This window comes from Ursus arctos, unplaced genomic scaffold (assembly GCF_023065955.2).
Source record: "Ursus arctos isolate Adak ecotype North America unplaced genomic scaffold, UrsArc2.0 scaffold_29, whole genome shotgun sequence".
Classification (NCBI taxonomy): Eukaryota; Metazoa; Chordata; class Mammalia; order Carnivora; family Ursidae; genus Ursus; species Ursus arctos.
In genome coordinates, this window is record NW_026622974.1 from 7822444 (window position 1) to 7836047 (window position 13604).

The following is a 13604-nucleotide window of genomic DNA, read 5'->3' on the forward strand; positions in this document are numbered from 1 at the left end:
AAATTCAATATAAAATAAAAGTGTAGTTAATTTAGATGAGGACAGATTTTTTTTAGTACCCAAGTATGGGACTGTCAAATAGCTTATGTTCTTGGAAAAGCTCCTCCTCGGTTACGGCTCCTCAGGAGGAAAGAGCAATTGGACAGTGTTGGAATGAGCTCAGCACTGGAGAAAAATACTCGGTCTCCTGACTGTACCCTCCCAAGGCCCCACAGTGACTAGCTATCTGTACAATGTTGCCTAGGCCTTACATGAACAAATAAAGACCTGGGACTTGTGGGGCCTGGACTGATTAGACTTACACTTAATGAAAGGCTTCAGAGTGGAGTGGTCAAGGGTTGGCCAGACAGGCTCTGTTCCTCCGTGGCTCTGCCATTTACCAGATGTATAACCCCGGATATTTTATTTACCCTCACCGGGCCTCAATTTCTTCATCTGTAAAATGGGGACACTAGTAACACTGTCCTCTAGGTTTATTGTTTTTGTTTTTTAAGTTATTTTTATTTATTTATTTGTCAGAGAGAGCGAGTGCACAAGCAGGGGGGGTGGCAGAGGGAGAAGCAGGCTCCCCACTGAGCAAGGACCCCAAAGTGGGGCTCGATCCCAGGACCGTGGGATCATGACCTGAGCCTGAGCCGAAGGCGCTTAACCAACTGAGCCACCCAGGCATCCCCTAGGATTATTGTTTTAAATGAACTAATCCACTCAAACACTTAGCAGAGCGCCTATCACATATGAAGGGCTCAATACATGTCGGCTATTATATCAAATTCTCTTTTTTTCCCTCCAAATCGTTGCATTTCTTTCCAACATGAATAACATGTAGAGATAAATACGAAAAGCAAATGTTCCTTTCTTTGGAACCAGACATATAAATCCTTTACCTAGATTCTTTCTTTATCACAATAGGGTGAAAAACTCCTAAAAGTCTGATAAAACTACTTTTAAAAACAATCCTCTTGGGACACCTGGGTGGCTCAGTCAGTTAAGCGTCCAACTCTTGGTTTCGGCTCAGGTCACCACCTGAGATGGAACATGGCGTGGGGTTCCCTGCTCAGTGGGGAGTCTGTTTGGAATTCTCTCTCCCTTTCCCTGCCCCTTCCACTTGTGCTCTGTCTCTCTGTCTAAAATCAATCAATCAATCAATCAATCAATCTTTAAAAATAAACAGCAGGGGTGCCTGGGTGGCTCAGTCGTTAAGCGTCTGCCTTCGGCTCAGGCGTGATCCCGGCATTCTGGGATCGAGCCCCACATCAGGCTCCTCCGCTGGGAGCCTGCCTCTTCCTCTCCCACTCCCCCCGCTTGTGTTCCCTCTCTCGCTGGCTGTCTCTCTCTCTGTCAAATAAATAAGTAAAATCTTTAAAAAAATAAATAAATAAAAATAAAAAATAAAAACAAACAGCAAAACAACCCTCTTCACTTCACGGCAGGAGCACAGGCTCTTGAACTGGAGAGCCCCGCTGCAGTCCTGACTCTGCATCCTGAGATGGAGGATCCTAAGAGCATTCTCTCCGAGCCTCTGTTTCCACATCTGTACAATGGAGATTGCGACATCTCTCCCTAAAGAGCTCTTGCGTGAAGTGTGGTGGCACAGGTGCGTCCCAGGACAGCCCCCCCAGGGACGGTCCCTCTTACAGAGTGTTCCCAGGGGTCCCGGGGCAGCATGGCTGCAGAGAAGGGTCTGGGGTCTCGCACCCACCGTTCCACTCCCGGGTCGCCGTCTTCACTGTCAGCACCGACTCTGTTCCAGCAGCAGACCTCCTCGTGGTATAAAACTTTTGGTGTATTTTAATTCCAGCAGAAGTGTTCCAGTACACCTCATCATAGCTACTCACATCGCTGATGCACTTTATGGAAAAGTTTTGTCCCTCAGAAACAGAAATTGGGTCCGGGGTTATTGTTAGGTTGGCTGAAAGAATGCACACAAAACAGACAAAAGAAAAACCAACAACAAGCACAAGGTTTAGTCTTTCTGGTGACATCGACACACGAGTGAAATTTAAGACAGAGGCAGAGAGCATGGGCCATCCTGACTCCACCGGTGTCAATGCGGGATGGGTACCTTGCGGCTCCTGGGCTTTCTTTGATTCTAGGCTGTTCCCGGTGGTGTTCTGAACTGTACTCATTTTCATCTCCTGCCTTGGAAACTCGTGCACTTCCCCTTTGTGGCTGGAATTATCTCCTGATGATCGGCAGGGCAAAAGGCGGCAAACTTAGAGCTGTTGACTTAACCCAAGCCCCCCTCCAGCCTCTTCCACGCCAAATGGCTCTGTTCTTGTAACTACGCCATTCTCTACTCCTTTAAAACATTTTTTAAAAATAATACCATGTTGTATTTTAACTTCTCTCTTTCTATACCTCTTCTTCATCAAAGTGTGAACCCCTCAAGAGCAGGACTCTGTTTTCTGTGTCTTTGCATCCCCAGGACTTAGCACTGACTATAGTACACAGTCAACACTTACTAAGCCGAAGAGTGATTTCTGGAACAGCATTTACAGTAGCGGGATCATAGAACTTACTGCCCAAATGATTATACCAGGCCTGTCACGGGCAAAGTGGGAGGGACAGGTCCCCCACCTACAAGTCTCTCTGCATTTACTCCTCCTTATGAGAATGTCCTCATGCATTCATGAGGAATTGTTCATCAAAAATGATAACAAGACCCTTACAAAAGCAAGAGCTTATAGGAACAGTCCACTTCTTTTTTTTTCCCCTCTGCTTCTATCTTTCCACCTCTCTTTGAGCATGTCATTGACATTTCAAAATGCCATTCCCTTTTATCTCCTAGCGGTGAACAGTTTCATGCCTTGAGCCCACTGACACCGGCCGGTTTTTCCCATCAGTGTAAAATCTTGCTCTTATCACCATCAAAAGAACTCAGGCCTTCCCATAGGGCCCTTTAGAAGCTGGGATCCCAACATTCAGATACAGTCCCGCAGGCCCCTCAGCATGGATGGCTGTGTCCCTCCCATGGCCTCACTGGCTGTAGGGACCTGGTGTGGAGCTGCCTCTGTAAGGCTCGGCGGTTTCTGTGAGTGGAACGTGGGAGGCTCATGGAACCCTGAATCTGGTTCTCTTGAGTCTCACACGAGGTCCCAACTACCAGACCAGTGGTTTCAGTGAAGGCTAGACATGTTTCTATGACAACCGGAAGCCCAGCTGATCAATACAACACTTGAGGTGGGTAACTACTGTCACTATAGAAAGCTGCAAATTACACAAAAGACCCACGAACTCGTCTATAGCGATGATGTTCTCGGATAAGCATCATCTTGATCTTTGTAAAAATGCTACGTCCCGAAAGCAGCAGGTGTGGACAAGAGTCATTAGTAGTGTTGATATTAACCCTTTCTCCTGATTGTTCGAGGGGGTCTGATGATTGATCTAAGTAGTTCGTTTTTTGTAAGATGGGGAGAAAAACAAGTGTGACTGCCCCATTTTTGCAGACAGGGGTGAAGTTAGAATGCTTTATTACATAAGGAGAAGAAGTGACACTTAGGGGGCCTAACTCAGTTGAAAGGCTTTACTCAAAAGACTAAAAAAAACACTCAAGACAACTGTAAAATGACCACAAAGTATCAGAGATGATCAAAGCTTCCTGCAGCGTTCTCTCTAGAATAGGTGGAGTGGGAGAGGAGGGATGACAGAGCAGGTCTTCACCTGCTGGTGGTGGGCCATGAGCCAGGCTACTGGCAAGCATGGGATGGAGGACGGAATCAGGGAGGAAAGGGGAAAATTTGGGACACTACCCTTGTCATAAATTCAATGATTAAACAGAACTCATCTGAGTGTGAAACTCTCCTTTCCAGTCCCTTCCTGCCTTCTCAGTGCCAGGCCGACCTTTCCTTCCCTGCAGCCCTGGGTTTCCAGCCCTATCCTTCTTTCTTCTAAAGACTTCATCTGAATTCAAATGGGAGAGAGGGACATCCCCCTCTGTCTCCCTCTTGTGATTTACCCCAAGCACATTCCCACTAGCTCATAGATATTCCCAGGGGATTGACAGCCCTTGGCTTGAGGGGCAAGGCTAAAGATCCCAGTGAAGGAGTCCTTACCCACAGAGGTGAATGTCACTTCTATGCTCTTACTGCCTCTGGCTCCGTAGGTGCTGACGAACTCGCACGCATAGATGACCGTCGTTCCAGCCGACCCGCTGGGACACTGGGTTCCATCCGCCCTGAAGGTGTATCTGCTGCAGCCGGACTCCAGGTCAGTTTCAGGGCTGCCTGCAGTGACACAAGCAGTGCTTTCGCTGTCACGGTTGGCTGACTCTTCGATTTAGGGGCAAAGAGGCCCAATCAGTGAAAAGGAGTTATTATTTAAATCAGATCTCTTTTTTTGGGGAGAGAGGATTGTACGGTGGTTAGGTCTGCAGACTTGGGAGCTACCACTTACTAGCGGGGTAGGGCTGAAAAAGTCACTCAACTGCTCTGTGCTTCAGTTTCTCCAGATGGAAAATGGCCCCGGATTGTAGTCAGGTCAAATGAGTTCATGTACAGAAACACTTAGAACAGCACCCAGTCGGGGCCTGCCCTTCACACAGACCATTAGTGATGGTCACTGGGGTAGGAAAAATTAAAAATTAAAGAGAGAGAGAGAAGTAAGATGTTTGGATATGATTTCAACTGCAAGGAAAAAAGATGTCAGATTATTTAGACCATTATTATTGCAAGGAGAAAGAAGCCTGGAACATCTGATATTCATCTCATTTGAGAAATGTTTCATCGCAACTTGTTCCCTCTTATTAGTCTCTATATTTTTGTGGAAGCTTCAACTTCATGCTTTCTCTGGTTAGCAGGAGTTTCCCCTTCAAAATACCTCCTCTTCCAAACTTTCCTTTCCATTCCCAAGATGCCATGCCACCTCGCCATCTTTCCTTCTTGCCAGTGGCTCTCTAACTTCCTCCTGTGACGTTCTCCTGTTCCAGTCCCTCCAGTCTCTCTCCTCCAACCTTGCCACCACCATGTCCTCTTAAGGCCTTCCAATCAAACACTGTCGATCTTCCAAAAATCAAGGAAAAAGAAAAGGTCTTCTGACCAACTCCAACATAAGTGCATCTTTTCCAGCCTTGGCTGGATGATCAATGATGTTTGAAATATTTTGACTGTTATGTAACCAGCTTTCTTCCCCAGTCCTCACACACCGATTTCCACCTTTACGCACTTGATTGGATAAGCTCCTGGCTCGGAGGCACAGGCTTCATCTCTAAGGCTCACCTTACCACTTGTTTTTTGAAAACCCACTTCTTCCACCTTTCCTGGGACCTTATTCCATCCTTTTTCTTTCCTCTCCCTTGGGACTTTAATTTTCCCTTGTGTTCTTTCATATCAGCTGCCAGATCTACCCAACCCTTTCCTTCCTAGAACAATCCTTCTCTAATCTAAAAGCTCCTTTATCCACCACTGCCTTTTCTTCCCCTCTCCCTACCACGTGGGTCTATATTCGCCACCTATGGGCTCTCACTTCCATCAAACCAATGCGATTTTCCTTTTTACCCCTAAATGCCTCCACCAGTGTTCCTGTAAGTCCAACTATGATGTCCTCTCTCCCATATCCAGTGGTTTCTTCTCATGCTCCCCGGACAGCAGCATCTCTTTCCATGGGCCACCTTCGTTATGGCTTGGCTTCCTCGATTCCATAAGGTCTCTCCTGCTTCTCCTCTCCTCATCCCTCCTTCTGGGTCTCCCTCCCAGGCTCTTTGCCTTCTCTTCCCTTCTCCAATGTCAATAATCCCTTTACCCAAGCATTGTGATAGTCATGCTTTCCTTAGTTTTTTCTCCACTCTCTCACTAGACAATCTCATTCACATCCATGGCTCCTGACTCTATCTGTAAGAGAAACACTCTTGTTGGAAATCTAGAAGCAAATTCCCAAGTGCTGAGTTCACAACTTAGGTACCTCCAAATCAACATGTTCAGTGAACAACCGCCCTTTCTTCTCCCCAGACAAAGGCTTCACATTTTCTGTTTCTCCTCTTGCCACTGGCAGCTCCCAGAATTAAGTCTCAAAGTCATCTTGAACTACCTGCATTTCCTCACATTCCACTTCCACTCAGCTGTAAAAGTCTTCTGGTTTATTCCTCTGAAACATCTCAGCACTGTGTTACTCACTCCAACCCATGGTCACTTGCCCAGACCCCATTTTCTGTTATCTGCCAATTATACTTGATTATAACTGGATCTTTATTTTCAGTTGTGTGCCCCTTCGATCTATTGGCTACGTACCTTAAAAACTGTTTTTCTAAAGTTCAGCTCTGATCACCTGACCTCTCTCCTTTCACCTTTAAATCTTACCATGGTGTACAAAACAAGATAGACTCCCCATAGTAGGGTACGTGTATTTATTCAATGTCAATCTCCCTCTCTACCCTTTATCTCATTCTATACCCTCCTCTTAAAAAACACACCATGTCCTGAGCCTTCAACGTTCGCTATAGCTTCATGCCCTCATGGCTGTGTTCACACCTGGAACATTCTCCTTCCTTCTTCCTCCCGTTGATGCTTACTTATCTTTAGAGGCCCAGCTTTACTGTCAAACTGATGTACAAGACGTGAGTTTTCAGAATGAATAATATAAAGAGATGTACAGAAAAAATGATAATGAGGAGTAGAGAGGAAACCTCTAAACCACTAAATACATTACGGAGGTTGAAGGAGGGGGGTTTTCTTTGGGAGACTTGAGAAGATTTCAGAGAGGAATGGAGGTTTGCTCTAGGTCTTGAAAGACAGAAATGGTGGCTGGAGTGTTCTGGGGGCGGTTGTATGTGCGAATCATAACTCCTTGGAGAATGTGGTGTTCCAGTCACCTGCTTCAGGAGCTGGGGCTGAGTGGGGGGGGGGGTTGGTAAAAAGCCCCTAATCCCATCCATAACTCAAGTGGCTCCACTATGGTCTGCTATGCATATCAGACATATGGTTCTCAACCAGGAGTGGTTTTGCCTTCCTGGGGGACATTTGGCATCGTTCAGAGACAGTTCTGAGTGTTACAAATGGGCTTCTACTGATATCTAGTGAGCAGAGGCCAAGGACGCTGATAAACATTCTACGAGGCCCGGAACAGCTCCCCTCAGCAAAGAATTATCCAGCCCGGAATGTCACTAGTGTTGAGGTTGAGAAACCCAGCATCACACAACCATACAAGACTTTGCTTCAAGAAAGAGTCTGCAGTGAAGTCAGAAAACTACTGGTGTGAACAAAAGCACAGAATCTGTGGCTTGCTGTTCAGGGGACAAATGGCGGGGGGTGGGGGAGCAGGGGAGCTACGATGTTCTGTAAGGAGGACACCTGTAGGTCCAGAAAGGCTCCAAAGAGACGGTAAACTCAGAAAACAAAAGCAGGAGTCCTGATTGGTAGCATTCACGTTGTATTTCATCTAGTACCCCAGCACCCCAGTACCCCAGGGTTCTGCCCCTCAGGTCCTGTTCTAGAAAGTACTGAATGAGGGCACGTATTGCATGGTGCGCTGGGTGTTATACGCAAGTAAGGAATCATGGAACTTTACATCAAAAACTAGGGGCATACTGTATGGTGACTAACATAATATAATAAAAAATTATTATTAAAAGGAAAAGAAAAAGAAAGCACTGAATGCGGCTAGTAAGTTGGTGTTGGGCTTTCTGGGGAAGAGATGGCATGCGATCACAAGTTCGCTTCTCAAGGCTAGATACCCTCCACAGAAGATTTGCCACCATGCTGAGGAAAAGTGGGGGATGGGTTTTAAAGCTATCATCATTATCAGAAAACAGTTCTTGCGGCAGACTCAGTGTATTCAACTCCGTCTTAAATGTTTACATTTATCATCGTGGTTTTTTTCCTCCTCACAAAAGCTTTATAAAAATCGGTACCATTATCACTATTTAACAGACAGAAGTAGGAATCAGTGAGGGGACCAGCCGGTCCTGGCTGCATCAGCAAGCGAACACATGGCACAGCCAGGATTGTGGCTTTTCAGGACTAGGTATTGTCTTTGTGGAGAGTGTGGGTCTAAGGACAGAACACTTGGCTCAAGTCCTTTCTTTTTCTTTTATCCAATTCCACGGGCATCCCCACAAGGAGAGGAATCACTATTTAAAATCGGATTTATCCGTGGCTCGTTAGGAAGACATAGGAGCACATAGAGTAACACCAAGGAGGAGGAAGAGCAGGCCTGAGGCAGGCATCCCTTGCTCCTGTCAGGGAGATTCTGGGCCACACACAGAAAGCCTCAGTGTCTCACGTGTAAAATAAAGCATTGGACTAAATGCATGGTCCTCACACCTCTCTGCCCGATAAAATCTCCTGTGAAATTTAAGAAAATATGCCACTGCCTGTGATGTGGAGAGCACAGGCAAAAGAAATGCAGATAAAGTTAGATTTCCTTAGAACCTGCAGCCCATGGCAGGCAGAGTATACTCTTCCTCCAGGAGCTCCCCATCTTCATGTTAATGCCTTGCTAGAGGAGAAAACCTTAGCTTGACAATAGTCAGGCCTCCAGGATCCTGTAAGTCTTCTCTAACATATGAAAATCCTTTTGGAAACTTCCTTTGTCTTTACTTCCCCCAACTTCAAAGTGTACAATCAAGTGCCCCTCACGACCCCAGTGCAGCCATTCCTGCCCAGAACTACCTCTTAGCACCAAAAACCACGCAAGAATTCTTTCTTGGCCGTTGGCTGGTGGATCCCACTTCAAACCACATCACCTGGAGCCCACGTGCAGCGATCCTGACGTCACTGCTCTAGGCTAGAGCCCTGACAGCTGGTCTGTTTAATAAGACCCTGGGGCGGCCCTCATGTGCAGCCGGGATGGAGAACACTGCCTCTGAGGATGCTGTGGACCCCTTCTAGCTGCTTCTCTACTTAGGGCTCACCTCAGCCCCTGAAGCCAGCCTGCCTCTAGTGGCACTTCATCAAGTGCCTCAAAAACCACCGGCTGATCTCCCCTACTAAAGAGAAACTAAAGAAAAACTAAAGAAAATCTCCCTGCTTTCTATCTTACCGATGCCCTGTTCAGCTGCAAAAAACCCAAACTAAACCCAAACAAAACAAACCCATTTGAGACAGCACGCAAGCACACATGGTAACATACGCTTAAACATTTCAGGGGGGCATTCAGGAAGAAAAGGAAGGGGACCACGGCGTTTGAAGCTGTTCCCTCTCGCGTCTCCTAAGGTCACAGCCAAGAGGGAGCTGGCACCCTCTTGTAAAGATTCAGTTGTTTTACGAATACTCCGCGTGATCGTGGGCCTCGGGAGTACGGTAGGCGGGGCCACGAAGAAGTGAATGACCTCATTTGGGAAGTGCTCTAACTTGTGGGCAAGGAGGGAATTAAGGCTCCGTTAGTTTTTATCATCACACCGCATGACAGCTACAGTGAGACTACAAAGTCTGTTGTGTTCATTTCCCGCAGTCTGTCAAGCTAGCTAGTACTATACCGGGCCGGCTACGTGCTGCACGAACAATAGTAACCATTACCGCCTCTACTCTTACTATTACCGATACTATGACTTTGTGCCATTACCATTTATAATATTAGCTGCTGCCCGATGAGTTGAAAAACTCCAGGAAGCACTGCCCCCTCCCCATTCGGAAAAGACCACCCTCTTCACGCTGGAAATTCTGCCCCTGTTGGTTACCTTCTTTCTGTCTTATCCCTTGTGTTTTGAAAATGAAATGCATCTGTGTCTGAGATGAGGCGCTCCATTCGGTTTCTCATGCTTTGGAGTGAATTATTTTGCTAGATTGTCTCCTACTGACCTGAAACAATGGGTGCTAAAGAACCCGTGGAATTTAGAGAGAGAGAGAGAGAGAGAGAGAGTGAGCTTCAGAGCAGGGGCTGCGAGGGGAGGAGGAAGGCTAGGTGCCGAGAGGGCAGAGGCTAAGTTCATCAGAGAAGGAACAGAGAGTGCAGATCCCCAGGTGGCCAGCCCTGCGGCAGGAAATCCATTGTTCTGTAACCGGGCCACCCGCACTGGGCACCAGGAAGGTCTGAAACAGCGGTGGCCACAGAGAGGTCTCTGAGCATCTGTACTGCAGACTTCCTTGTTCCTCTGCCAGAGGGCGAGGTTTTCACCTCTCGGAGCTCAAAGTGTATTAAGTCAGTACCAAGGGAACTTTGCAAGGTCTTTCTCCCATCTGGCAGCTCCTCCAGGGTGCCTTCACCTCCTCTTCCTGGAAAATCAGGGAAGTGACTAAATGTATCATGTGTCAACATTTTCAACAGTGACCAGATGCCTTTCCCATTCTTTGGAGTTTTTAAAACAAAATACAGATGCAGCAGGTGAAATTGCTTTGCAAACAGATGGGCTCGGGAAAAGTTGCACGTAAACTAATCATTATTTTATTTATTTTTTTGTAACTTAATATAGCCTGATAGCCAAGACTTTGTACCATGAAGCCTTACCGCACTGATGTATTTCACGGGTAAAGCCACATTTTACTTTAATGGTTTTTTTTGTGTAAAGGTGAACATGTAAAGCTGTCATTTCTTAAGGGAAGGATTGGATCTTGTTCTGTGAAATTTCTAGACAAAAAGTCTTCCGCTTCAGAACAAACTCTGCCAGACCATCCCACCAGCCCTGGCTCCTCAGGCATGGCTAAAAGAGTTTTGCCAAGGCAAACACTGGTCTTGTGAAATCAGACCTGAGGTAAGTCTGTCTTTATCTTTCTTTTCCTTTTGTGACAACTTAGATAAGTCAGTGTAGACCTCAATTTCCTTATTTGCAAATTGGAGGCAAAAAAATGCCTGCTTCAAACTTGTGATCAGGGTTAAATGTGCTCAAAAGTGATCACATATTTTTAAAACATTGGTTAATCATAAACTGTTATACAAAACAGAGTCAGTATTGCTCTTTTAATTTATTATTATCATTCATCAGTATAAACGGGAGGGTGGAGAACTTCCAGTAATATCTCAGATCTAAAAGGAAGCCAAGCAGGATGAGAAATTGACAGTGAACAATTGAGAGACCAACGGGTCTACACAGGGACATTAACACACACACACACACACACACACACACACACACACAAAATAAAGACACAGAATTAGGTGATACAGAAGGATGTGGGACAGAGGTAGAGACATGAGAAGGACAGACACCAAGAGAACAGACCCAGAAAGAGAAGTTCTGAGTCAGACTTCCATGGCAAAGACCAGGACCTCATCCTTAGCTCTTTGCTGAAGATGATGAGAGAAGGAAGGTGGGGGGGGGGGGCAGCTCTTCTATAGGCAGGAGATACTGTGGACCTAAGTCATCAGGTCTTCTCAGCCAGGATCTTGTCTACAACCCAAGCATGACATTCATATGCATATATTTTTGGAATGTTGTTCTAGAATGGCTAAGCTGGAGCTGGCATTAAGCCTAGTTACGTTTTTATAGTCTGAAGTTTTGGGGGGGGGGGAAGCCGTCTGACATTTCCTCTCCCACCCAGCGCATCTCCCTTTTTTACTTGGCCAAGAGGCAAAAACATATATGCAAAAGGGCATCACCCAACATTCTTACCTGGAATGTTTATTTTCCCCTCCTGCTTCCATTCTATCGCGCTCCAATTAACATTAATCTCACTGCAGCAGTTCAAAGATACGGGATTGTTGTCGCACGTCACCTTCATTTCTTCAGGTGCCGAGATTCGGATGGGCATGACATCTATTTTTTTTCTGTACTCATATTCAAAAATATCTAATGTCAGCTTGCAAATATATTCACCTGCATAGAATACACAAATTTTTTTTAATGATTTATTTATTTATTGAGAGAGAGTGGAAGCAAGTGGGGGGTGGGGGTGGGGGGCTTGGGCAGAGGGAGAGGGAAACAGAAAATCCCAGCCGACTCCTCGCTGATCGGGGAGCCTGATGTGGCGCTCTATCGCAAGACCCTGAGCCAAAGCCAAGAGTTAGATGCTCAACAGACTGAGCCACCCAGTTGTCTACAAAAGCATTTTTTATTATTACGTATATGGGATTCCTTAGAAGATTGATAGCCTCATCTCATGTGTTCTGACAGTACTTCCCGAAGCATCCTTTTCAAAAGCATCCAAGACTTGCTCTAAACAACCCTAAAGAAACATTCAAGAAATACAGAAGGTCAGAGCAGATCATTTCTGATGTCACAAGTTAATGAGTACAGAGAGGGTCTAAGGAAGGAGCAGAGATCTCAGTCTTTGCTAATAAGAAAAAAAGGTGCGGGGATGGAAGAGGTAGAAAGGAAAAATTGGAAAGCCTTGGAGAATTAGAAGGTCATGGATGATTTGGGCATTCTATTTAACTGCGGCAAAATCAGAATCAACAAAGATGTAGCAGGACCAACTTCTCAGTCGGGGAAAAAGAGATGCTCCTGCTGGCATCTGGGTTACAATGGGGTTATTCAATTCTAGAGTATCCACTTCTGCTTCTGCGGTTGTTGGGGAAGGAGCGTGGGAGGTGGGAGAGATTACAACGGAATCCAAGCAAACCGCGCAGAGGGTGATGGTTACGTTCACTCTCCTGAGGAGGGAGATAGTCTCACCGGCGTACACATGGGTCAAAACTCATTAAACTGCACCTTTCAATATGTACAGCTTGGCATATTCGATTCCACCTCAACAGAGCTGTTTAAGAATTTTTAAAGATTAAAAACAAAAGCCGGATTTTTGTCTCACTTTCCAACTCATAAGCCCTTGGTAAATGCGGGAATCTGTTTTTGTCTCCAAGGATATATTTGCTTACTCATATGCCATGGGATTCATTTTTAATTTTGAAACATTGAGCCTGGTGACTTCTTTTCTTTTTTTTTTTTTTAAGATTTTATTTATTTATGTGACAGAGAGAGACAGCCAGCGAGAGAGGGAACACAAGCAGGGGGAGTGGGAGAGGAAGAAGCAGGCTCATAGCAGAGGAGCCTGATGTGGGGCTCGATCCCAGAACCCCGAGATCACGCCCTGAGCCGAAGGCAGACGCCCAACCGCTGTGCCACCCAGGCGCCCCAGTGGTGACTTCTTTTCAAAGAGGAAAACACTGTAGATCTAGGTCTAGATCTAGATCTATCTAACATATGTATGTACAAGTTCATTCCCTGGCTTGCTTTTTTATGAGCTCTTTGCTCCTTTCCCCGCACCTGTTCTTGGACGGAAACCCACCTGCCTCGCCCTGAGTGATGTTGTAAATTGTGAGGCGCGATACTGAGGTCATGTTGTTGAGCACGGTGGTGTAAACCGAGAATCTGCTGCTGTTCTGGATGTCAGAGCGCCTTTCAACGTGGTGCCAGGACACGTTAGAGGACAAAACTTCGTTTTCACACACCATATGCACCGTGTCCCCTTCAAAAATGATTTCTGGGATGATGGTGAACTTCGTTTCATCTGGACGCCCAAAGAAAAAGTATTAAGATCCCAAAGCAAACAAATGGACACCACCCCTACATGGCGTTGTGGTGCTTCTAGAAGGAGGCAGGGTGTCCTCTTCATTCCACCCCCGGACAGCTGGTGTCTGAGGCCCAAAGAGTTGCCACCTGCCAGATACCAGGGATAAAGCTTCCAGGTTGGAGTCTATGCACTTTGTTGGCCTCATTGGTGCAATGGAGATTCCAAAGCTATTTTCAATATTTCACATCGTCTGGTAGAAAATGCTCACTTGCTTATACAAAAGCCACACCA

General features: G+C 46.1%; 1 protein-coding gene across 6 annotated transcripts in view; it reads right to left on the reverse strand.

The window, feature by feature from the left end:
• The window catches only part of ADGRF5 (adhesion G protein-coupled receptor F5), a 101260-nt gene that overhangs the window by 18674 nt on the left and 68982 nt on the right, over nucleotides 1-13604 (reverse strand). For 3 of the 6 annotated variants that reach the window (XM_026507301.4, XM_026507302.4, XM_057304044.1), the window contains exons 9-13: nucleotides 13089-13310; nucleotides 11477-11680; nucleotides 4053-4223; nucleotides 2063-2182; nucleotides 1700-1909 (exon numbers count right to left, since the gene is read on the reverse strand). In XM_026507301.4, coding sequence (XP_026363086.1) covers nucleotides 1700-1909; nucleotides 2063-2182; nucleotides 4053-4223; nucleotides 11477-11680; nucleotides 13089-13310 — 927 coding nt within the window. The remainder of the gene's footprint in view (nucleotides 1-1699; nucleotides 1910-2062; nucleotides 2183-4052; nucleotides 4224-11476; nucleotides 11681-13088; nucleotides 13311-13604) is intronic. The other 3 variants (XM_048219550.2, XM_057304045.1, XM_044387177.3) reach the window with 1 other exon arrangement.